The 26381-nt window shown below is 46.1% G+C and overlaps 1 protein-coding gene across 3 annotated transcripts in view; it reads left to right on the forward strand.

Moving 5' to 3' along the window:
- Positions 1–24638, forward strand: part of slc25a42 (solute carrier family 25 member 42) — a 64778-nt gene extending 40140 nt beyond the window's left edge. For 2 of the 3 annotated variants that reach the window (XM_038776910.1, XM_038776909.1), the window contains exons 5-8: positions 11847–12013; positions 14356–14472; positions 17147–17298; positions 22420–24638. In XM_038776910.1, the coding sequence (XP_038632838.1) occupies positions 11847–12013; positions 14356–14472; positions 17147–17298; positions 22420–22745 (762 nt within the window). In that variant the 3' untranslated portion in view covers positions 22746–24638. The remainder of the gene's footprint in view (positions 1–11846; positions 12014–14355; positions 14473–17146; positions 17299–22419) is intronic. The other variant, XR_005457953.1, reaches the window with a different exon arrangement.
- The last annotated feature ends 1743 nt before the right edge of the window (positions 24639–26381 follow it).

Here is a 26381-nt window from a genome sequence, read left to right on the forward strand (position 1 = left end):
TTCTTTTTGTGCACCCAACATTAATGTTAGATTTAGATTTATTGTCACGTGTACTGAGGTACAGTGAAAAGTATTGTTCTGCATGCATTCCAAACAGATCATTCCATACATGAAAAAAAGGATAAATACAAAATGTAACTACATAGACAGACATCGGGTGACGCATACAATGTATAGTGCTAACAACAGTAGAAAAGATGCCCTTGAGTGATTAGTTCAGCCTTTAAGAGGGCCATTCAGGAGCCTGGTAACAGCGGGGAAGAAGCTATTTTTGAATCTGTTAGCGAGCATTCTCAAACTTCTGTATCTTCTGTCCGATGGAAGAGGTTGGAAGAGAGAATAACCTGGGTGGGAGGGGTCTTTGAATTATGCTGCCCGCTTTCCCAAGGCATCGGGAGGTGTATACAGAGATAATGGCTGGGAGGCGGGTCCGCGTGATGAACTGGGCTGTATTCATGACTCTCTGTAGTTTCTTACGGTCTTGGGCCGAGCAGTTGCCACACTAAGCTGTGATGCAGCCAGATAGGATGCTTTCTATGGTGCATCTTGTTGCTGTATCTTTTTACTGCCACTGGGGGAGCCCCTTAGCTAGTTTGAGAGTGAATTTAAACTCCTTTTTCATCCACTTTATCTTGTGAAGCAACATGGCTGGCATAGATAAGGTGGTAATGGCCTGTTCTTGTGCTATAGACTCTGTGGGTTTCTCATCGGAAATAAATATATACACTGACAAAAGTTTGGGAAAAGAGGATTTGGAAGTGAGCAATTTCCGAGAAGACAATTTCATTCAATGTGTGTTTGAAGAGAATTAATTTGCAAGTTAATGAGAGAAATCTGAAATGTGGGGTTAAATTGAACAACTCTGTCAAAGAGTCTGCACAGGTATGAAGTAGCTGTCACCTGAGCTAGAAGATGTTATGGTTGATGGAGGCTAATGGGACATCTCCTGGAGTTAACTACATTGAATTTTAAAGCACAGGAACAGACCATTGCATTTCTGCTTCACCCAAGCCTCTTTCACACTTTCTCATCTCGCCTATCAACGTATCCTCCTATTTCTTTCTTGCAAATGTACTCATCGAGCTCCCCCTTAAGCGTGCTTGTGCTATTCACCCCAACTGCAGTCAGTTCCACATTCTTACCACACTGCGCAAAGAAGTTTCTCCTGAATTCGCTACTGGATTTATTAGTGACAGTCTTATATTTATGGCCCCTAACTTTGGACTCCCTCAGAAGACTTAGTTTCCAAGTTTATCAAAACCCTTAATTTTCAAGTCCTCTATCATGTCACCCCTCAGCCCCCCTCTTTCTATTGAAAAGCCCCAGTCTGTTCAGTCTTAATTTGACAGAAAAAATTCCATTGCCTTTCTTTATTTGGAAAACTGCCCCAACGATGAGAAATTACTGGTTGTGAAACAAGACACCCTCCTGTTATTTTAGTGGATTTCAATTGATTTGAAGTAGACTTGTTAATTAATGTCTGGGTTAAGTAGTGAAGCGTAACATTGGATGATTTAGATTTAGATTTGGATTTGTTTATTGTTGCGTGTACTGAGCTACAGTGAAAAGTATTTTTCTGCGTGCAGCTCAAACAGATCTTTTAGTACATGAAAAGAAAATGCGTAATAGGGAAACACAAGGTACACAATGTGAATACATAGGCAATGGGTGAAGCATACAGGAGTATAGTGTTAATCAGATCAGTCCACAAGAGGGTTGTTTAGGACTCTGGTGACAGTGAGAAAGAAGCTGTTTTTGAATCTTATCGTGCGTGTTCTGAGACTTTTGCATCTCCTGCCCGATGGAAGAAGTTGGAAGAGTGAGTAAGCTGGGTGGGAGGGATCTTTTATTTTGCTGCCCGCTTTCCCAAGCCAGCGGGAGGTGTAGATAGAGTAAATGGATGGGAGGCGGGTTTGTGTGATGGACTGGGTGGTGTTCACTACTCTCTGAAGTTTCTTGCGGTCTTAAGCCTAGCAGTTGCCATACCAGGCTTTGATGCAGCCAAATAGGATGCTTTCTATGGTGCACCTGTAAAGGTTGGTAAGAGTCCATGTGGACATGCAGAATTTCCTGAGTTTCCTGAGGAGGTATAAGCGGTACTGGGCTTTCTTGGTGGTGACTTTGACGTGGGTGGACCAGGATAGATTTTTGGTGATGTGCACACCTAGATATTTGAAGCTGTCAACCCATCCCTACCTCGGCCCAGTTGATGCAGACAGGGGCGTGTACAGTACTTTGCCTCCTGAAGTCAATGACCAGCTCTTTAGTTTTGCTGGCACTGAGTGAGAGATTGTTGTTGTTACACCACTCCACTAGGTTTTCTATCTCCCTCCTGTATTCTGACTCGTTGTTGTTCAAGATCTGACCCACTATGGTCGTGTCGTCAGCAAACTTGTAGATGGAGTTGGAGCCAAATTATGCCACGCAGTTGTGTGTGTATACGGAGTATAGTAGGGGGCTAAGTACGCAGCTTTGCGGGGCCCCGGTATTGAGGACTATCGTGGAGGTGTTGTTGTTTATTCTTGCTGATTGTGGCCTATGGGTCAAAAAGTCGAGGATCGAGTTGCAGAGGGAGGAGTCAAGTTTTAAGGTTTGGAGCTTTGATATGAGTTTGGCTGGGATTATGGTTTTGAAGGCGGAGCTGTAGTCAATAAATTGGAGTATGATGTAGGAGTCCTTGTTGTTGAGATGCTTCAGGGATGAATGTAGTTAAAAGTTCAAAGCTCAGGTGTTAAGTTACAGCTGGTACAGTACATCTTCTGGGCTAATATTTTCGTGGAATATTCTAGTAAAGCTCCACACCAACGTACTATGGCATAGACATTACCCTGTTTTGATTTGATTTATTACATGTATCAGTATACAGTATTGTTTCTTGCATGCTATACAGACAAATATCGTACATAGGGAAACAAGGAGAGACTACAGAATGTAATGTTACAGTCATAACTAGGATGTAGAGAAAAGATCAACTTAATACGAGGTAGGACAGCACGGGTGGCGCAGTGGGTTAGCCCTGCAGCCTCACGACCCCGAGGTCCCAGGTTCGATCCCGACTCTGGGTCACTGTCCGTGTGGAGTTTGCACATTCACGCTGTGTTTGTGTAGATTTCTCCCCCACAACCCAAAGATGTGCAGGCTAGGTGGATTGCCCACGCTAAATTGCCCCTTAATTGGAAACAAATGAATTGGGTACTCTAAATTTATTTTTAAAAAATGAATACGAGGTAGATCCATTCAAAAGTCTGATTACAACAGGGAAGAAGCTGTTCTTGAGTCGGTTAGTACATGACCTCAAACTTTTGTATCTTTTTCCTGACGGAAGAAGGTGGAAGAGAGTACGTCCGGGGCGCATGGGGTCTTTAATTATGCTGGTTGCCTTTCCAAGGCAGTGGGAGTTATAGATAGAGTCAATGGATGGGAGGCTGGTTTGCATGGATTGCCTGAGATTATTTTTGTTATTTTTAAACTTTCACCTAATTCAGTCAGAAGCCTTCTCTACCTTTACCCCACTTCCACTCAGCATCACCACTTTGGATTTTCAAACTCAACAAATCTGCGAATCCTTTCCCATCCCACTGCATGTTTTGCAATCACAGAATCATACAGCACAGGAGGCCCTTCAGCCCATTGTGCCTGTCCTGATTCTGATAACTTGCTCTTTTCCCTGAAGTCTTATTCTATCTTTTCCATTCTCCCTTTAAAAAGTATTGTGGCGTTTGCTTCCAGCCTGCTTCTGAAATGACATTCCATGTTCCAACAGCCCTTTGCATAAAATACATTCCCTAATTTTTGTCCTTGTCTTCTTGGCAAATTTAAACTTTCTTCACTTTTCACCTAAATATTGAACACTGTTATTAGATTTCTCATTAAATCATTGTTCTCCGAATGAAAAGAATACCAGTTTCTCCAACTTATTCAATTAAGTAAAGCCTCCGGTCCTGGTATCATAGTAGGGAATTCCTTTTGAGCCCGCCCCATGGCTTCAATGTCCTTCCTAAAGTGTGGCTCCTAAAACTGAACGTGCTACTCTAATTGTGGCCCACGCAGGCATTTTTATTTTTTTTTTTTGCTGAGTATTAGGTGCAAATTCCATACACTCCCGAGTATCTCTAACTAGCCTCCAGCTTAACCACAGGAGGTCACAAGCATGGTGAATCTGCACTTTGCCTTGGCTTGTGTGCTTATTCTGCAAAATATATAGTTGATGTTGGACTGTTCTTGGTAGGGGAAGATTCCACTGAAGGAGGAGAGGGGTGAACGTTTTACACAGAAACAAGAGCACATCAAAATAGCAAGAGATAAAAAGGGAAAAGCAAAATAAAGTAGATCTGAAATATAAACAGAAAATGCTAGAAATTTTCAGGCCAGGCAGTATCTGGAGAGGGAGAAAATCTGGATATAACATGCAGCTGTTGGCAAGCGAATAGGCAGCAAGCTTTTGAGTGGGATTCATCAACAGCACAGACTCATACGGTCTAGAAAGGCTCCCATCATGTTTGAACACATGATAGGGTATTGGAATTGGAGTTAGGGGACTGGTTGAGGATGCTGTTGCCGACGAGGGAGTTTTGAGAGTTTGCAGCTTTGCTTGTCTGCTTCGCATTTCCACACTGGTGAAAGATAATCTTGTTTTTAAAAAAAAACTTGAATGATATAAATGCCTTGTTGCATCTCAGCTGGAGTATAGTTCCCCATTCTGGGCACCACAGCTTGGGACATGGTCATGGAAAGGAGTTTTTCTGGGGATCAGGGAATTCTGTTGTATGGGAAGACTAGTGAAGCTGGAATTGTTCTCCTAGCAGAGTAGGCTATGGGAAGATTCAATGGAGGTACTCAAAACTCCAAAGGGTTTTGGTGAGAGTAGATAAGCAGAAGTTGTTTCCATTGGGAGTAGAGTTGATGACCAGAGGACATGGATTTGAGATAACTGGTAAACCAGCCTGCCATTATCATCTGGAAGAAATGTAAACTGTTAACCAGATTTGTGCTCTGTTACCCAGGGCTGAAGGGTGAAATTGCAAGACAAAATCTTGACTTGTTTTCCCTTGAATAATCTCTTCGCCTCCACAACCCAAAAATGTGCAGAGTAGGTGGATTGGTCACACTAAATTGCCCCTTAATTGGAAAAAAATAATTGGGTACTCTAAAATTTAAAAAAAAATAAAATTAAATTTAAAAAACTATTGTAATGAAGGAAATATAAAGCATTTTGTACATAGCAAGATCCTCAGAATAGCAGTGTGACGATGAGCAGGAAATACTTTGTTTTGGGTGATCTTGGTTAGATGATGACTATTGGCCGGGTGTCTGGGAAGGAATTCCCTACTCTTCTTCAAAATGGTGGGTGTGGATTGGTTTGCATCCACCTAAGGCGACTTGATTTAATGTCTTACCTTTTTTTTGGCTGTCATTTTTATTTACTTTTTATAAAACGTGGAGGAACAGAGTCACAGGACTGCTAATTAGTTTTAGCAACAAGAATAAGATCATTAAACATGAAAAGTTGGATTATTATGCAATACTCCTTTATTCCCCTTTGGTTTAACTAATACACATCAATTTTAAGATTAACACGGATTACAAAGTACATCTTAATGGTCCCATTAACGCACACAGTCCCTTTTAGGCACACAGATTGGCTGTGGTCAAATATACCATTCTGCTCTGAAACCAAGTTGGTGTCTGTGGCTTTCTCCTCAGAATCTCCCCAGATGATTACAGGGAGAAGGCAGGAAAATGGGGATGAGCCACGTGTGAATGACAGAGCAGTCTTAATGGGCTGAATGGCCTAATTCTGCTCCTATAAGTTTCCAAACACACTCCCAAAAACACTCAATGCTCTCTTAATAATAATGCTTTCCCTTAATGGTTTGCACTCCAAACTCCAGTCCAGGTTTTACAAATGTCACTTTTAAACAAAGCTTCCACTCCACTTTTAACAGAATTTCACCAACCCCTTTAGGATTTCTTTATCTTGACTGCTGTGCAAGCTGAATGAGAATGAGAACAGTTCAGCACAGAACAGGCCCTTCGGCCCTCGATGTTGTGCCGAGCAATGATCACCCTACTCAAGCCCACGTATACCTATCCCAGTAACCCAACAACCCCCATTAACCTTATTTTTTTTAGGACACTAAGGGCAATTTAGCCTGGCCAATCCACCTAACCCGCACATCTTTGGACTGTGGGAGGAAACCGGAGCACCCGGAGGAAACCCACGCACACACGGGGAGGATGTGCAGACTCCGCACAGACAGTGACCCAGCCGGGAATTGAACCTGGGACCCTGGAGCTGTGAAGCATTTATGCTAACCACCATGCTACCGTGCTGCCCTAATTTGCTACTCATTATGCTACTCATAATTTTTAAAACTCTCTATCCCAGACCGTATTAAGATAGCATCAGACATTTCATCTACCTGTGAAGTCTGCGGTCCCACTTTAAATCTAATTACTGACATTATCTCTTTAACTCAGAACACTTTATTTACTCTGAACAATACCTTGCTCTCGGGTGTCATAAACATTCTCTCTGTCCCAATTCCCTGGATTGCATCTTGTTCCTTAGGAAGTTTGCATCTTTGGAACTCCCTTGTCCTGTCCAGTTTTTCCTGGCAGAGTTGAGAGTTGTTCACTGCCCAGTATCCTTTCCCCAACTGCCCTCAAATTTAGCTAAACTAAAACTTCTCTACCTTTCAGGGCACCAGTTGGTAAGCAATGACTTCTACTTTTCTAGGCTTTTATTTACTCTTCAAGCTTCTACACTCTCTAAGCACAATAGAATCACAATTGGAACTGAACCAAGCCCCACACATTAAAAAAAATCTTTGTCCAGCATGAATCTAACTTCCTTCCACAGAAACATTAAATTAAACACACTTCATGTTTACCAATACAAATATAAATCTGTTAAAAACTACCTTTGTTTCCTAACACATGGTCATCATTAGACAATTACAGATTTATATTTTTAAAATTAAATTCTAATCTCACCATCCGCCATGGCAGGATTCTAACCCATGTCCCCAGAATATTACCGTGGGTCTCTGGATAACTAATCCAGCGACATTACAACTGCCTCCCCCATGGTTTCATGTTTAGCAATGATTCTCCATCTCCATCTCTGGTTGGCAATCAGTAGCTAGTAGTGTCCCTCAGGGATCCGCGTTGGGCCCATAATTGTTCACAATTTACATAGATGATTTGGAGTTGGGGACCAAGGGCAATGTGTCCAAGTTTGCAGATGACACTAAGATGAGTGGTAAAGCGAAAAGTGCAGAGGATACTGGAAGTCTGCAGAGGGATTTGGATAGGTTAAGTGAATGGGCTCGGGTCTGGCAGATGGAATACAATGTTGACAAATGTGAGGTTATCCATTTTGGTAGGAATAACAGCAAACGGGATTATTGTTTAAACAATAAAATATTAAAGCATGCTGCTGTGCAGAGAGACCTGGGTGTGCTAGTGCATGAGTCACAGAAAGTTGGTTTACAGGTGCAACAAGTGATTAAGAAGGCAAATGGAATTTTGTCCTTCATTGCTAGAGGGATGGAGTTTAAGACTAGGGAGGTTATGTTGCAATTGTATAAGCCATTAGTGAGGCCACACCTGGAGTATTGTGTTCAGTTTTGGTCTCCTTACTTGAGAAAGGACATACTGGCACTGGAGGGTGTGCAGAGGAGATTCACTAGGTTAATCCCAGATCTGAAGGAGTTGGATTATGAGGCGAGGTTGAGGGGACTGGGACTGTACTCGTTGGAATTTAGAAGGATGAGGGGGGATCTTATAGAAACATTTAAAATTATGAAGGGAATAGATAGGATAGATGCGGGCAGGTTGTTTCCACTGGCGGGTGAAAGCAGAACTAGGGGACATAGTTCCCTATGTCCCTATGATTTAGGACTGAGTTTAGGAGGAACTTCTTCACCCAAAGGGATGTGAATCTATGGAATTCCTTGCCCAGTGAAGCAGTTGAGGCTCCTTCATTAAATGTTTTTAAGGTAAAGATAATTTTTTGAAGAATAAAAGGATTAAGGGTTATGGTGTTCGGGCTGGAAAGTGGAGCTGAGTCCACAAAAGATCAGCCATGATCTCATTGAATGGCGGAGCAGGCTCGAAGGGCCATATGGCCTACTCCTGCTCCTAGTTCTTATGTTCTTAATGTCTTATCCTAAAGACAGCACCTCCAACAGTACAGTACTGCCTGAAGTGTTAGCCTGGATTATGCGCTCAAGTCTATGGTGATCTAATCGAGGTGTTTAAAATGATGAAAGTATTTGATGGGGTAGAGAAAGGGAATCTACTTCTTCTAGTGGAGAAATCCAAGTCGAGAGGACATCGTCATATCATTAGAGATAGACTATTGGGCAGCACGGTAGCATTGTGGATATCACATTCGCTTAACAGCTCCAGGGTCCCAGGTTCGATTCCGGCTTGGGTGACTGTCTGTGCGGAGTCTGCACATCCTCCCCGTGTGTGCGTGGGTTTCCTCCGGGTGCTCCGGTTTCCTCCCACAGTCCAAAGATGTGCAGGTTAGGTGAATTGGCCATGATAAATTGCCCTTAGTGTCCAAAATTGCCCTTAGTGTTGGGTGGGGTTACTGGGTTATGGGGATAGGGTGGAGGTGTTAATCTTGGGTAGGGTGCTCTTTCCAAGAGCCGGTGCAGACGCGATGGGCCGAATGGCCTCCTTCTGCACTGTAAATTCTATATCTATATTTAAGAGTGAAATCAGGAAGTACTAGATTACACAGGCTGGTGTAAATCTGGAAAATCTGCCCCCGAATGGCTGTGTACATTGAGTAAATTAGAGCCATCCGTATCGCTGTCAATAGATTTTTGTTTCGTAAAAGATCGGGGGTGGGGGTGCTTAGCTTACTTGGCTAGATGGCTAGCGTGTGGTTCAGAATAATGTCGAGCGTGGGTTCAATGCCTTTTCTGGTTAAGGCAGACTTGGGCCCTACCTCCTCATCTGCTCCATGCTTGATGTGGAGTTGTGTGCTTCAATCTATAGAGCCAATTATCTCTGTCCAATAGAGTGTGAGATGCCTATATCCCTCGTGGATTATGGCTAATTGCCTAACCACCTACGGGCGCTGTTTATAATTTTGGTCTCCTTATTTGAAAAAGGATAGTTCCATTAGTGGGTTACTCAACTCATTCCTGGGTTTGAAGGGCTTATCTTCTAAAGAAAGAGTGAACAGGTTAGGCTTATGCCCATTGGAGTTTTGAAGAATGAGTGGTGATCTTATTGAAACATATAAGATGCCGAGGGAACGTGATAAGGTCTATAACGGGAGAATGTTTCCTCTTGTGGGGAGCTAGGAACTAGGAGACATGGTTTAAGAACAAGAGCTCTCCCTTTTTAAGACGGAGATGAGAAATTTTTCTCTGCGGTTGTTCGCCTGTGGAATTCTCTTCCCCAGAAAGCAGTGGAAACTGGATCATTGAATTCAAGGCTGAGTTAGCTAGATTTTTGATCGATGAGGGAGTCTAGGTTTATGGGGGCAGACAAGAACGTGGAGTCAAAACTACAACCAAATCAGCCATGATCTTGTCAAAAGGTCCAGCAGGCTGGAAGGGCTGAATGTCCCACTCCTGTTCCTAAGTCCTATGTTCCAATAAATGATCTATTCTGTTATTATGATCTTCATAGGATCCCTACAGCACAGAAGGAGGCTTTTCGGCCCATAGTGTGCACTGACCCTCTGAAAGAGCACCCCACCTGGACCCAATCCCTCGCCCAAACCCTATAGCCCCACCAAACCGTTAAGACACTTAGGAGTGATTTAACATTGCCAATCCACCTAACCCCACACCTTTGGGCTATGGGAGGAATCCGGAGTACCCGGAGGAAATCCACGCAGACACTGGGAGAATGTGCAAACTCGACACAGTCACCCGACGTAGTTGAACCCGGGTCCCTGGCGCTGCGAGGCAGCAGTGCTAACTACTGTGCCACCTGCCCCTCGTCTTTGTTTCTCTTTCATCCCAATCCCCTCGCACACTGGCCCCCAAAGTTTGACATTGCGCCTTTGCTCTTGCTCCCAACAGTTCGAAACTTATATAATACAATAATCTTTATTGAAACAAGTAGGCTTACATTAACATTGCATTGAAGTTACTGTGAAAAGACCCTAGTCGCCACATTCCGGCACTTGGGTACACGGAGGGAGAATTCAGAATGTCCAAATTACCTAACAGCACGTCTTTCAGGACTTGTGGGGGGAAACTGGAGCACCCGGAGGAAACCCACGCACACAAGGGAGAAAGTGCAGACTCCGCACAGACAGTGACCCAAGCCGGGAATCGAACCTGGGACCCTGGCACTGTGAAGCAACAGTGCTATCCACTCGTGCTACCGTGCTGCTCTAGAGACTGTACTCTTGAATTATTTTTTTTTCTGTGGTACTGCCATTTGCAAAATGCGTTTTTAAAAGGTCTGCCTCGGTAGAATTCTTTATTGCATTTCAACATCAGGATATAAATACGGTGCCACAGTTGTGCACAAATGTGGGGAAAAGTTGCAAAATTCATATATGCTGTTCCTTTGGGAAAGAAATCCCATGCACATCTGAGCCAGAGGTTAGCACCATGGTTAGCACTGTTGCTTCACAGCGCCAGGGTCCCAGGTTCGATTCCTAGCTTGGGTCACTGTCTGTGTGGAGTCTGCACGTTCTCCATTGTGTGCGTGGCTTTCCTCCCACAAGCCCTGAAAGACGTGCTGTTAGGTAATTTGGACAGTCTGAATTCTCCCTCTGTGTCCCCGAACAGGCGCCGGAATGTGGCGACCAGGGGATTTTCACAGTAACTTCATTGCAGTGTTAATGTATGCCTACTTGTGATGATAAAGATTATTATTATTATTACAGAGGGAGAATTCAGAATGTCTAATTCACCTAACAGCACGTCTTTCGGTACTTGTGGAAGGAAACCGGAGTACCTGGAGGAAATCCACGCAGACACGGGGAGAACGTGCAGACTCTGCACAGAAAGCCGGGAATCGAACCTGGAACCATGGTGCTGTGAAGCAAAAGTGCTAATCACTGTGCTACGTGCTGCCCATATACTTAGATTTAAAAGATCCCAAGGCATTATTTGAAGAATAGCTTGGTTTTCCTGGTGTCCAGGTCAACATTTATTCTTTGAATATCAGTTTTTTAAAAAAGGGGGTGCAGTCACATCCCTCATTGTTGCTTGTGGGAATTGTCGTGTGCAAATTTGCTGCTGTGTTTGTCTGTATGATAGTGGCTGCAAACTTCAAAACAACATTTAATTGGTTGTAAAATTGATGGGGCATCCTGAGGTTGTGAAAGGAATTCTCTGAACTAAAGTCTTTCTCATTCTCCTCCTTCTCCCACTGCTCCGAGCCTTTTTCCTTGCCCACTCTGTTTCCCTCTCTCTTGCAACCCACCCTCTTTCTCTACTTCCCATGCTTGCCCACACTTTCGCTCGCTCTTTTTATCTATATCTCTCCCACTCTTTCTCTCTCTATTTCTCTCTCTCTCTCTCTCTCTCACAAAGGTAACAGCATTGAAGGAGGCCATTTGGTCAGTCATGTTGTGTAGTGGAGCAATTCACTTAGTGCCACTCTCTGCCTTCTCCTGCCCCCCTGCACAGTTTTCCTTTTCAAATAAAGTCCTGCAGATTTCTTCTTGCACCTGCATTCTTTCTCTTTCCTCCTCTAGTGCACCTCTGCATGCCTTCTCTTCCCCTTGTGTGCTCTTTCTCTGTCTCTCAAAGCAGCTTGAGATGTCCTGAGGGAGTGAATGGTTCCTTGTGGTTGCAAGTTCCATCTTCCTTTTACGCCAAAGAGTAATTGTTCTTTTTTGCTGTTTGCCATAGGAAGTTGTGAAGCTGATTTACCAAACCTATCGGAATGAAGGCTTCTTCAGCCTCTGGCGGGGCAACTCTGCCACCATGGTCCGAGTTATCCCTTACGCTGCACTTCAGTTCTGCTCTCATGAACAGTACAAACAAATTCTGGGATCCTACTGCGAGACCCATGGAAGGTCAGTACACAGGAGCTGGACCATTACTGAGGTGTCCTTATTAAGGACTGTCATGCGATCTTGCAGCATTTGGCTCATCATGCCCACACCAACTGATAATAGGCCATTCTCTTATTCCCACTCCTTGCCTTTTCCCTGAACTCTTTATAAATTCAATTAGCTACAAACGGCTATAAATCTGTGGTCCTGTTTGGGGTTAATAGTGAAGATTATCTTATGCAAAGGCCATATCTTTGCTCAGAGGGTCCTCTTAGATAGCTTTCTAATGAATCAATTGTGTCAATGATATTGGATCCAACAGTGCCACCATACCCTTTGCCACCATACCCTTAGATACATCCAGCAATAATAGATGGCAACTTTCCCTCCTGATTTCAGTCCAGGATCCTACTGTTGGTTTTAAACTAGATCAGTCTCAGCAAAAGTAAAATGTCCACACACCTGACTTCCTGACTGACTTTCCAAAGTTTTTCGTCATGGTGTGTCCCTGCCTTGACCATTATAAATTTCCATGGCACCATTTCCAATTCAATTTTGCCAAGTTACAATGTCCTGTCACAATGAAGTTGCATCCTTTTCCCACTTGGTGGTGATGTTCCTCACTTTTCCCTTGCGAACTGTACTGTCTTCCCAGTGCTGTTTTAACTGGAAAATGTAGACATTAGTTTAGTTGGCGTCTTCATGGGGCGGCATGTGGCACAGTGCTTAGCACTGGGACTGCGGCGCTGAGGACCCGGGTTTGAATCCCGGCCCTGGGTCACTGTCTGTGTGGAGTTTGCACATTCTCCCCGTGTCTGCGTGGGTTTCACCCCCACAATCCAAGGATGTGCTGGTTAGGTGGATTGGCCACACTAACTTGCCCCTTAATTGGAAAAAGAAAAATAATTTTTAAAAATAAATAAATAAATAAAATAGTTGCCATCTTCTCCAAAGGATGGCATCTCCAACAATGCCACACAGTAATACATTGGCGTGTCAGCCTTGAATGATGTATTCAAATACAGGTTTGGGGTTTGAATGCACATCCTGGGGAAAGCAAGATTGGTACCAACTGAGCCAAGTTAGTCTGTGCAATGGGGTGAACCAGGTAGCAGTCTTGGGTTCCAGGTTCTTCTCTCTAAAATATGATTATTATCTATCTTTGGGAAAGTAGATATGTTGCTCTTTGTTACCTATTTGCTTGGAACAATGGCTGTACCTGAACCCCCTCGTGTCATATTTACCATACTAACTTCTTCAAATTGGTTTCCCTTGTTTATTATTTCAGCAAATATGTAAGCAATGGGCACTGTTCCCCATTTTCCCCAAAACAGACGACAATCTTATTTCAGAAAACAAAGCCTTGAATACAAAAAGGCCGCCTTGTCATTCCCATTGCACCCTAATCCTAACGCTCGTGTATTGGAAGGTTGGACTAGTATGTCTGAAAGCACTCTGGAGAGAGGAATCAGTGATCCCGAGCCCGAGTGTGAGGGAGCTGAAGGAAGCAGGAGTTATGGCTGTGTGACTCCTTTCTGTGCTGTTTTAAAGCAGTGGTGAACTTGTTTAATTATGTTTGATAGAATGTGACGTGAGGTAATTTATGCCCTTTGAATGAACTAAAATATTGCATACGCCTAGTCAGGAACTTGTTTGGTTAATGGGGGAGTTGGGAGATGACAAGGGTGAAGGTAAGAGGGCTGGCACATCATAACTAGGACAGTGATGCACAAATGGATGATGTAAGATGGAGCCGTGTATAGAATGTTGGCTCCCAGGGTGGTTCAAACCTTAGTTCTGAAGGGTAAATGTAAAATCAAGAGTTGCTTATTGACATCTCCCCATAGTTATTGGGGTAATTCAGTTGACGTGGGTCTCTTGTGTGAAGAACTTGGTTATCCATCCAGCTTTGTTCCTGAGTTACTCTTACCTAGAGTGTTACTGTGGCGCAGTGATTAATGCTGCTGCCTCACAGCACCGAGGACCCGGGTTTGATCCCGGTCGCTGTCCTTGTGGAGTTTGAACATTCTCCCGATGTCTGCGTGAATCTCACCCCAGCAGCCCAAAGATGGATTGCCATGCTAAATTGCCCCTTAGTTGGAAATATTTTAGAAAAGAGTTACTACTACCTCTGAAATGTGACACCATTTGACCAGATAGGATGTGAGTTTACACTGGGCAACTTCCCAGAGCATATTAATTGGGTCTCTTTGGAATCCATGAACGAATGCATGGTCTGGGAGGAATGCAATTGTTGGTCTCGGCATCCTCCCATCTCCTGTTTTCTGGCAGAGCAAGCAGCACTTGCAATCAGATCTTTCTGCTGGATTTTCATTTTGTGGTCGTCTCTTTCTCTTTTCTAGGCCTCTGCCACCCTTCCCACGGTTGCTGGCCGGTGCAATGGCCGGTATTACGGCCACCACGTTGACCTACCCGCTAGACCTGGTGCGAGCGCGAATGGCTGTAACTCCAAAAGAAATGTGAGTATTGAAGACAGCACCATGAGCAGTGAACGAATGAAGGAACCCTCCATTAACTGGAGTTGGTCCAAAACGACCTGCCTGGCCAGCCCATCACACATCCTTTGTAAAATTGAGTGCATGCAAAACTCTGCTGCCTTCTAGCCTAACCTGCACTTGGTCCTTCTCATCCATAACACTGTGCACACTGACGTAGATTGGCTCCAATGCCCCCCCCCCCCCCCCCCCCCCCCCAAGGTCTGTGTATATGCAACAATCTGGAATGTATTACACTTTGAAGTAAACAGCATTGTCAGTTTGAAGGAAGACATTTCGGCAGAATGTAAGCTACTGCACATGCGTGGCTCTGCTGAAAAAAAATGAAAGGGGTCACACACTTAAATCGCCTGTGCACTCAAAAGAAAAGTACGTTGGTGCAAGTACTGAGTGAGTGTTGCATTGTTGAAAGTGTCACCATTCAAATGATATGTTAAACTGTGGGCCTGTCTGCCTTCTCGGGTAGTGTAAAAGATCTATTTCGAAGAACGAGGCATTCTCCTGATGTCCTTGGTCAATATTGTCCCTCAATCAACATCACTAAAATAGATTATATTCTGTTTGTGGGATCCTGGTGTGTGTAACTTGACCGTGGTGTTTCTCTACTTTACAGCAGTGACTAAACTTCAAACAGTACTTTGTTGGCCGTGACACACTTTGGAGTATCCAGCGAGTTATGAATGATGAACATTTTTTTTCTCTCCCTCTATTTGTCTGTTCACACTTCACCTTTGCTCGCAAGCTCTATCTCTTTTTCTCTCTCTCAGAAGCGCCACTCTTGAAATGAAATATAAAACTGAGACGTAAACCATCCCATGGCATTACTCAAAGAAGAGCAGCGAGTTTTGATGTCCTTCCACAATTAGCATTCATAAATCACATGAAAGGGTCATCTTGTTCATATTTTCTGAACAATTTCTTAAAAATTCATTCTTGGGCTGAGGGCAGTACTGGCAAAACTAGCATTTATTGCCCATCTCTTGTCCTGAGTTGCCTGACTACTTCATAGGGCTGTACAAGGCCAACCTTGTTGCTGTGGAACTGGAGTCGCGTATAGGGCCAGACTGGGTAAGGGTGGCAGGTTTTCTTTCCCAAAGAGCATGAGTGAAACTAGTGTAATCCAACAGCCACACGGTCATTCTTATTGGCTTTTTTTTTAGTTCTTGGGTGTCTTGGACCAGCATTTATTTCCCCATACCTGTTGCACTGTGGTGAGTCATCTTGAACCACTGAAGTCTGTGTGAAGATGTTCCATCAGTACTGTTGGATAGGGAGATCCAGGCTTTGGGCCCAATGACGATGAAGTAACGGCCCTCTGGATGGTTTGTGTCCCCTGGGTGGGGGAAGCTTCTCGGTGGTGGTGTTCTCATGTGGCTTTTGCCCTTGTTCTTCTAGGAGGTAGAGGTCATGGATTTGGAAGGTGCTGTCAAAGAAGCCTTGGCGAGTAGCTACAGTGTAGCTTGTAGCTGGTACATACTGCCACTGCTGTGCATAGATAATACACCCACTCAACAGACAAGGTCTTAGTTTCATATTTAATCCAAGTGTGGCACTTAAGCGATTTTAAAAAAAAGCCAGAGCGCACAAGCAAAGGGAAAGAGTCGATGGTGGAGGAAGTGCCAGACAAGCTGTACCCTGATACTGTTGAGCTTCTTGAGTTCTGCAGACTCCAGTTTTAAAAAAAATTCCTAGATAATTTACAAAATGAGCGTCAATTCTTAAATGAGCGTCAATTCTTAAACTGTCATTGTTACATGTTAACTTGAATTCTCAGGATTACTTAAACATTAACATGACCACTGCACCAAAGACAACTAATTATGTGCTGGATACACTTTGTGACAGTGTGGTGTATATACACAGAAATATTTTTTCAGTAAATTCTGTGGGTCACCGGATTATACTGCACAGAAGGATGGCATTCCTTCCTGTGCCGACCTTGAAATGAAATGAAATTAAAATTGCTTATTGTCACGAGTAGGCTTCAAATGAAGTTACTGTGAAAAGCCCCTAGTCGCCACATTCCGGCGCCTGTTCGGGGAGGCTGTTACGGGAACCCAATTAATCCCACTCATATACTTGTTTTCCTTCGCTCTAAATTGTTTTTTGTTTGAGTATTTCCATGTACTTGCTGCCCTTGTCCTTCTAGATAGTGTGGAGGTTAAAGGTTTTGAAGTTGCGATTGAATGTTATTGAACTTGCTTCCATCACCCTTTCAGGTAGTACATTTTAGCTTTCCTCATGTCACCACTGGTTCTTTTTCCAATCACCTCAAATCTGCATCCTCTGGTTTCCACTGGAACCATTTTCTCCTTACTTACCCCCACGAGGTATTTTGTGGAGTGTTTCTTTTTTTAAAATAAATTTAGTGTACCCAATTATTTATTTATTTTTTCCAATTAAGGGGCAATTTAACATGGCCATTTCACCTAACCTGCACATCTTTGGATTGTGGGGGTGAAACCCACGCAGACACGAGGAGAATGTACAAATCCCACAGGGACAGTGACCCAGGGCCGTGATTCGAACCCGGGTCCTCAGCGCCGTAGGCAGCAAATCTAACCACTGGGCCACGTGCCGCCCCATGGAATGTGTTTCTTGATGGTTATGGTGTACTTTTTATTTCTTGTGCCGATAGGTATGGTAATATATTGCATGTCTTCATCCGGATATCACGCGACGAAGGACTCAAGACCTTGTACAGCGGATTCTCGCCCACCATCCTTGGGGTAATTCCGTACGCTGGGCTCAGCTTCTTCACTTATGAAACGTGCAAGAAATTACACGCAGGTAAGACAGCAACTCGCAGCATGGTGACCCTTGGAGGGAATGCGCAGAATGCAGTTCCCACATTGATGGAGCGCGTGTGGAACTAAGTTTGTGAGACCCCCGCCCCATCAGTGAATGGGATTTTACGGGATTTACAATATAGTTTTAGCTAAGGGTGGCTATTTGGCCTATCTTAGTTCACATTTCCAGAAAGGTCCTAATCCCACTGTCCTATCACACCCCATGAGATATATAGGGCAGCGCAGTAGTTAACGCTGCTGCTTCATAACACAGGAACCTGGTTCGATTCCAGCCTTGGGTGACTGTCTGCACATTCCCCCCCCCCCCCCCCCCCCCCTGTCTGTGTGGGTTTTCTCCGGTTTCCTCACATCATCCAAAGATGTGCAGGTTAAATGGGGTTACAGGGATAGGGCTGGGAGGTGGGCCAAAGTGGGGTGATCTTTCAGAGGGTTGATGCAGACTCAGCGGGCCGAATGGCCTCCTTCTGCATTGTAGGGATTCTGTGGATTTTTGCCTCCTTTATTCCATCCGCAAGTCCATTTCAGATGTTCTTCACCATGAAGATTTTCCTGTTATCGGTCCAAACTTTATCGTTGATTAGAATGAAAATAGATAATGCTGAAAACACTCAGCACAGTCGGCAGCGTCAGTAGAAAGAAAAATAAAGTTAACATTTCAGGTCATTGACCCAGGGGCCTCATGGTGGTGCAGTGGTTTGTTCCATCCAGGCCCCGGGTCACTACTTGTGTGGAGTTTGCACATTCTCCCCATGTCTGCATGGGTCTCAGCCCGCACAACCCAAAGATGTGCAGGGTAGGTGGATTGGCCACGCTAAATTGCCCCTGAATTAGGGGGGGGGGGGGGGGAGAAAAAGAATCGGGTACTTTAAATTTTAAAAAATACTAAAATTCCAGGGCATGACGGTGGTGCAGTTGTTAGCCCTGCTGCCTCACGGCGCCGAGGTCCCAGGTTCAATCCTGGCTCTGGGTCACTGTCCGTGTGGAGTTTGCACATTCTCCTCGTGTTTGCATGGGTTTTGCCCCCACAACCCAAAGATGCGCAGGTCAGGTGGATTGGCCATGCTAAATTGCCCCTTAATTGGAAAAAATTAATTGGATACTCTAAATTTTAAAAAAACCTAAAATTCCAGCATATATTTTTTGTATCCCGAACTATTCTATACCACCATCTCTCTCTTGCCCAAACTTCTCCAGTGTTTATTTTTTAATCCTCCTCATTCTGGCGGAGGGGGCTCTGGGCCAGCTCTTTCCAAGAGTTAAATAGTTAACCCCCTTGAGAGATGGGGAAAGTGGGGTTAAAGCCCAAGATCATCTTTCGTTATATGGAGCGGGATTGATGGATAGTATGGTTTACTCCTCCTATCTCTTGTGTTGTGCTGCTCTGCAGTGTATATGCCAGTTATTACCAGTAGGTGTAGTCAGAGAGCAACATGCCTCTTCTTTCAGAGGGGGTTGCCACTTTGTCCACTGACCCTCTCCACTGCAATCCTATGTGTGAAAGTGACACATTTCCTGTAAAGATTTGATTGAGGAGTCAGAGACTTGGGCCAGCACCTACTTGTATTTATTTTCAGTGATGCATTACCAGATACAGATACTGATCATTACTGACTACTGACCTTTTGAAACCTGTTCTCTACGGTTCTTTAGTCAGTAGCTTTTAGTCTTAAACATGTAAAACTGAAAGGGTCAAATGCAAGAAGACAGATTTTAAAAGAGTGATCAACGCATTGACCGGGACAAATGAATAGCATCTTTGAAGAATGATGCAACACAGATGGAGATCATTCAGCCCATCTTGTCTGTGACAGCTCTTTGGTAACTAATGCTACCCAATGCCCTGCCCTGAACCTGTAAATTTTTCCCCTTCAAATATTTATCCAGTTGCCTTTTGAAAGTTCCCATTGAATCTGCTTCCACCACTCTTTCAGGCAGTGTGTTCCCGATCATCATCACTCAGTGTAAAAAAAAAGACAGAAAAATCCTCCACGTATTGCCTCTGGTTCTTTCATTAGTTCCCTTAAATCTACAGTTTCTGGTTACCAACCCTCCTGCCGGTGAAAACATTTTCTCCTTCTCTGCTTTATCAAATAATGTTAAACACCTCTATCAAATCTCCCTTGCTCCTTCTCTGTTGTAAGGAAAACAATCTCCGCTTCTCCAATCTATCCACGTAACTGAAATCTGCAGGGATTAATTAAGGTGAGCTGAATAGCCTTTCTCATTCATTTTTGGGGCAGCACGGTAGCATGGTGGTTAGCATAAATGCTTCACAGCTCCAGGGTCCCAGGTTCAATTCCCGGCTGGGTCACTGTCTGTGCGGAGTCTGCACATCCTCCCCGTGTGTGCGTGGGTTTCCTCCGGGTGCTCCGGTTTCCTCCCACAGTCCAAAGATGTGCGGGTTAGGTGGATTGGCCATGCTAAATTGCCCTTAGTGTCCTAAAAGTAAATACGGTTAATGGGGGGGGGGTTTACTGGTATAGGGTGGATACGTTGGCTTGAGTAGGGTGATCATTGCTCGGCACAACATCGAGGGCCGAAGGGCCTGTTCTGTGCTGTACTGTTCTATGTTCTAAATATCTTGTGAGACTAATCTTTAGGGATGGATGTGCGTCGGGGCTGGATGGCTTTCCGGCCGAATTTTATTAAATGTATGTGGACCTGTTGGGCCCCTTGTGGGTCCGGACCTTTAACGAGGCAAGGGGGGGGGGGGGCGCGGCTCTGCCCCCAACTATGTCACGGGCGCTGATTTCCTTGATCCTTAAGCGGGACAAGGACCCTCTGCAGTGTGGGTCATATAGGCCGATCTCGCTGCTGAATGTAGACGCCAAGCTGCTGGCAAAGATCTTAGCCACAAGAATAGAGGATTGTGTGCCGGGGGTCATTCACGAGGACCAGACGGGGTTTGTGAAGGGAAGGCAGTTGAATACCAACATACGAAGGCTCCTCAACGTTATTATGATGCCGGCTGTGGAAGGGGAGGCGGAGATAGTGGTGGCATTAGTTGCGGAGAAGGCCGTTGATAGCGTTGAGTGGGGGTATCTGTGGGAGGTGTTGGAAAGGTTTGGGTTTGGGGAGGGGTTTGTCCGTGGGTGAGGTTGCTTTATGAGGCCCCGATGGCGAGTGTAGCCACGAATAGGAGGAGGTCGGAGTACTTTTGGCTGTACTGGGGGACGAGACAGGGCTGTCCCCTGTCCCCCTTGCTCTTTGCGTTGGCAATTGAGCCCCTGGCCATGGCGTTGAGGGAGCCAGGGAACTGGAGGGGCCTGGTGCGGGGTGGGGAGGAGCATCGAGTGTTGCTTTATGCGGATGACCTGTTGCTGTATGTGGCGGACCTGGTGGGGGGGATGCCGGAGGTGATGAGGATTCTCAGCTAATTTGGGGGCTTCTCTGGGTATAAGCTCAACCTAGGCAAGAGCGAGGTGTTCGTGGTGCACCCGGGGGATCAGGAGGAGGGGATTGGTAGGCTCCCACTGAAGCAGGCAGGGTAGAGCTTCAGGTACCGAGGAGTCCAGATGGCTGGGAGCTGGGGGGCCCTGCACAAGCTCAACCTCACAAGGTTGGTGGGCAGATGGAGGAGGAGTTCAAAAGGTGGGATATGTTACCGCTGTCACTGGCGGGGAGGGTGCAGTCCGTCAAGATGACGGTGCTCCCGAGGTTTTTGTTCCTGTTCTAGTGCCTTCCAATCCTTATCCCGAAGGCCTTTTTTAGGAGAGTTAACAGGAGTATTACGGGATTTGTGTGGGCGCATGGGACTCCGAGGGTGAGAAGGGTGTTCTTGGAACGGGGCTGGGATAGGGGGGGGGCTGGCGCTGCCCAACCTCTGTGGGTACTATTGGGCTGCCAACGCAGCGATGGTGCGTAAGTGGGTAATGGATGGGGAAGGGGCAGCATGGAAGAGGATGGAGATGGCATCCCTATGTGGGCACGAGCCTGGAGGCACTGGTAACGGCGCCGTTGCCGCTCCCTCCAATGAGGTATACCACGAGTCCGGTGGTGGCGGCTACCCTCAAAATTTGGGGCAATGGAGACGGCATAGGGGAGAGGTGGGGGGGCTCGATGGAGTCCCGATACAGGGGAACCATCGGTTTGTTCCAGGGAGCATTGATGGTGGATTTCTGGGCTGGCACAGGGTAGGGGTTAGGAGGTTGAGGGACCTGTTTGTGGAGGGGAGGTTCGCGAGCTTGGGGGAGTTGGGGGGGAAACTTTGGGCTCCCCCGGGGAACATGTTTAGGTACATGCAGGTTAGGGCGTTTGCCAGGCGGCCGGTGGAGGGGTTCCCCTTGTTGCCCCCACGTGGAGTACGGGACAGGGTGCTCTCGGGGGTGTGGGTTGGAGGAGGGTGGATTTCGGACATATACCGGGTAATGCAGGAGTTAGACGAGGCCTCGGTGGAGGGTAAATGGGAAGAGGAGCTGGGTGAGGAGATTGAGGAGGGGACGTGGGCGGATGCCCTGGAGAGAGTGAATTCCTCCTCTTCCTGTGCGAGGCTTAGCCTCATACAGTTCAAGATGCTGCATAGGGCCCACATGACTGGGACAAGGATGAGTAGGTTTTTCGGGGGCGAAGACAGGTGTGCTAGGTGCTCGGGGAGCCCAGCGAACCACGCCCATATGTTTTGGGCGTGCCCAGCGTTGGGGGAGTTTTGGAAGGGGGTAGCAAGGACAGTGTCGAGGGTGGTGGGATCCAGGGTCAAGCCAGGCTGGGGACTCTCAATCTTTGGGGTTGCAGTGGAGCCGGGAGTGCAGGAGGCGAAAGAGACCTGGGTTGTTGGGGGGGGGGGGGGGGAATTGGGTTGTGGGGGGGGAGGGGGGAATTGGGTTGTGGGGGGGGAGGGGGAATTGGGTTGTGGGGGGGGGGGGGAGAGAAGTGTGTATCTGGGATGTGGCGGGTGTTACCTCTTTCCTTTCTGTTGTTTGCTTGTTTTGTTTTCGAGTTGGTTGTTTTTGTAGGGGGGTGGGTGTTGTTCTTGGGTTTTTACAATGGTTATTCTGTTAATATTGTTTTGTTGTTTATATTTTGTGAAAATCTTAATAAAAAGGGATGGATGTGCTTTATTGGGCCCTATAGCTTATGATGTGTCTATGTTACATAATTTCAGAGTACACCGAGAGGCCGTATCCGTACCCCCACGAGCGACTACTTTTCGGAGCGTGTGCCGGCCTAATTGGCCAATCAGCGTCCTACCCCCTGGATGTGGTGCGGCGGCGGATGCAGACGGCAGGGGTGCAGTGCCGCAAGTACAGCGGCATTATTGAGACAATGCGCCACATTGTGGCAGAAGAGGGTTCTCTTGCTGGCCTGTACAAGGGCCTCAGCATGAACTGGTTAAAGGGCCCCATTGCCGTGGGAACCAGCTTCACCACCTTTGACCTCATGCAGATCTTGCTCCGCAAACTTCAGGACCAGGGCACCTTCCAAAGGTAGTAACTGCAAGGAACGGACATTTTGGAACCCGAGACTGAATGGAGAAAGAGGTGTCGCACTAATAAGTGTTCAGGATGGGAATTGACAATTTCTGGACGAGTATTTACAAACTGGAGCAACGATGCGGGAGGCAGTGGAGGTTAATTGTGCCATAATAGCCATTGAAACATTGGCACACATAACCTCCTACGTTCCAACCCTCACACTGTTGAAATAACAGCTGCGCTGCCTCGCCCTTTAACACCAGTCGCTTCAGGAGAGCCACCCCATGAGCTATATTGCAGTCGGAGCTGACTTCTTCGAGAAAAGGTTACAAAAAAAGGTTTAGCCGCACATATGCAATCAGTGATCTTTAGGGACAAATGACGTTGGGCTGGGAAGTCTCCCAACTGCACATTGCCAAGTTTTAAAATAATTGATTTTAGTTTTTAAAAAAATATTCAGAGAGCACCCCTACCCCCTTCTCCCTAAACCGGAGGTTAGAACATTACTTATGAGACTTTACCCTGTGGCTGTTTAAATCATCCATGTCCTAACTAACAGCTAGTCCTCTTTTATCCCTTTTGCAAAGGGCTCCCACTTTTAGTGGCTAGAGAACTTGGGAATCCTATTAGTCGACTGTTGCCAAGTCTTCAGTTATCTCGTCTGAAAGGTTTGCGTTATCACACTAATAGTTTATTAAAATGGTCTCTTTGTTAAGGAGTTTTTGACGCATGATTTGGATTTTGACAAACCCAGACGCTCCTTATCTAAACCTGCTGCTCTGTTTAGCTCCTAAAGTAACTCTTGGTGGTGGTGTTCCTTTTAAGTAATGCACATCTTCTCTTCCCTAACCCCGTGCTGTGACTGCCCTGCCGAGTGTTTGGGAGAGTGTAGAGGGAGCCTTATTCAGTATCTAATCTATGCATCTCAACTGGAACTACTCAAGCTGACACTAGATGCACTAAAATGGGTTTGGTTCCATTTTCCAGTAGTTAGTATCTCCTTACCTTGATGAGCACAAACATTTAAAGCCTAATTGAAGGCATGCTCATAATTTATGAGAACTTAGATGTGGTGCAAAGAGGAAATGGCATTCATTGGACTTGTGTCCCAGTCAGATCAGGAAAGGATACCAATCCGGGTGGGGTGTTTAAATAAAAAAACATAGGAGATAATTGATCCTTTTTCTCATAACACACACCCAGTTTCCTGCTTTAAGATTCTATTGTTAAAGGTGCATTTTTGGAACAGGTGTCACAATGAAATCGTGGAGGAAGGGAAATATCCAGAGGTCCTCATGGGGGGGGGGGGGGGGTGAGGAAGTGACAGAGAAAATGAACGCTCTCCCTGCCCCTTACCCAGACCATCCAGTGCCTCTCCTCTGCTTCTGCCCACCCAAAAAGTCTCCCTTTCCCCCCTACCTTGGCCTGCCCAAAGTATCTCTTCAGCAAAGCTTATTTAATCTTGTTCTCACAAAACTTAATGATTATCTTGAATGATATTTGCAATTCAACATATTATTTCTCATAGGTTTGACCTGCTATTCCAGGAATGGACCTCAGCCATGGCGGGCCCCCCTGTCCGTGAGGACTCTTTCGGGGTCTGGTCTACTATCCAAACCCACAGGTTTTGCAGCACTAGTCGCTGTGTCCAGCAGCAGTAACTGCCAGGGGGAGACCTGGTGTGGCCATGTGCAGTGTGGGGAGAGAGAGGGGACGATGGGGGAGGAGGTCAGTCCAGTCATGTTGAACTTCCTCTGTTGGCCAGATTCCAAACTGCATCAAGACCCAATGTGGCCCTGGGCGCTGCCTTTTCTCACAAATGACTTTGATTCAAAGATGTTGGACTGTAGTCAGTTATTTGAGTGATTCCGTTGATGAAAAATAAAATTATTCGAGTTTAAAAAAAGAAGCTGGTGTTTTGCTTGAGGGTGGCTGGGGGATCAGCCTAATGATTGTAGAGAATGCTGAGATATTTTTGTAATCCCATCCGATTCCACCTTGTTTCCTGAAGGTGCGGCTCTGGATAAGGAGCCATTGTCAGCCATCGTCTTGGGATTGCCAGTCGAGACTCTGAGCCACCTGTCAGCTGTTTGAGCATGGAGGGCATCAGGCTTTTATCGCCATCTTCATCCGTAGTCTACTCGTAACCTTCCTGAGAAAGAAGACATTACTGGAAACTGACTTTGAATCCTGTCTGTCCCGCTCGTTCCGTTTCAAATTTTCATTGAATTGCAAGGGCGCAGAGTCCGTTTGTAGCTCCATGTGCTAACACTACAATGACTAAGTTTTAGTTATCTCCGCACAAACTGGATTCAAGGGACCTGGGACTCCTTTGACATCCCCATCATGGGGATGTTGCATCAGTGTTGTTCCATCTGAATGGTAAGAAGTGTTCTTTTCAAGACACTTCCTGGCATGGTTCTTGGGTCGCTGCGGCCAAGACCCAAGGCGGGGGAGCAGTCATTGTCAAGCTGCACAGATAGCAGGACCTGGAAAGGATCCTTTGCTGGGCCAGACAGCCAAAGTTTGCAACTGGGAGAGACACAAAATCAGAGTCTACCAGGACATTGGGGTAGACCTGGCAAAGAACAGGGCAGAATTTAATAAGGCAAAATCGGCCCTAACAATATTAAATTTGGGCTGCTGTACCCAGCCATGCTCTGGGTAACATACCAGGGCAAGGAGCAGTACTTAACTGCCCCTGTAAAAGTGGGAGAGTTCATCCATAAGAACGGTCTATACAGACAGCAAAGGCGACAATGATAAAGAAGGCACAGAGGAGTCAGAGAAGAACCAATGGACAATTTTGCACAAGACTGCATTGCCTCATTATGAGAGGGGAACCAGTTCGTAGAAAGGAGGGTGAAGAGTGCAGGACAGGGGGAGGAGGAGATAGCGGGGACACCAACAGAGCGGGTGTAGGAGGGTGTCAGACCGACCCCAAGAGGGGGCCACCACACTAGCATGAAAGCTAGCGCCAGGAGGTATGAGTGGGGGGGTCGTGGCGTATCTCCCATTGGGGATAGAGCACTGGCAAGGATGGGGGGCAGAGGAGTAAACAGCAGGGGGGTATGGGAGGGGGAAAGCCATGGGGGGTGTAGAGGGGGGAGCAAGTGGTGGGGGGAAACAATACTGCAGGTGGAACAAAATGTTGAGGGGGCGGGGGGAGTGCTCTCGATTGGCCTTGGGTCACTCTAAGAAACATGGAGCAAGATGGCACCGCAAGTAGCTAATTTGAGGGCCCTGAAACAAAGGGAAACCTCGGAGTGCAGGGGCACACCCACATGGTGAGTACGGTGACCGTGGCCATGTTGGATGGCCCACTAACAGAGGGAAACCACGGACTGCAGGGGTGCATCCGCAAGGTAAGATCTTGCAGGAGGGAGGTGGGTGGGGAGTGGGTGTAGGGAGAAACAAACCCCCCCCCCCCCCCCCCCCCCCCCCCCCCAATCGGGGTAATCATCTGGAACCTCCGGGGTCTTAGCGGCCCAGTGAAAAGATCCAGAATCTTCACCCACCTGATAAGTATGAAAACTGACAATCTTCCTCCAAGAGACACACCTGAGGGAGGACCGACTGCAGGTAAGAAATGGATGGATGGGACAGACCTACCATTCGTGTTCTGGGACAAGAGCTAGGGGGGTAGACATAT

The sequence above is a fragment of the Scyliorhinus canicula genome, chromosome 18 (assembly GCF_902713615.1).
Source record: "Scyliorhinus canicula chromosome 18, sScyCan1.1, whole genome shotgun sequence".
Lineage (NCBI taxonomy): Eukaryota > Metazoa > Chordata > Chondrichthyes > Carcharhiniformes > Scyliorhinidae > Scyliorhinus > Scyliorhinus canicula.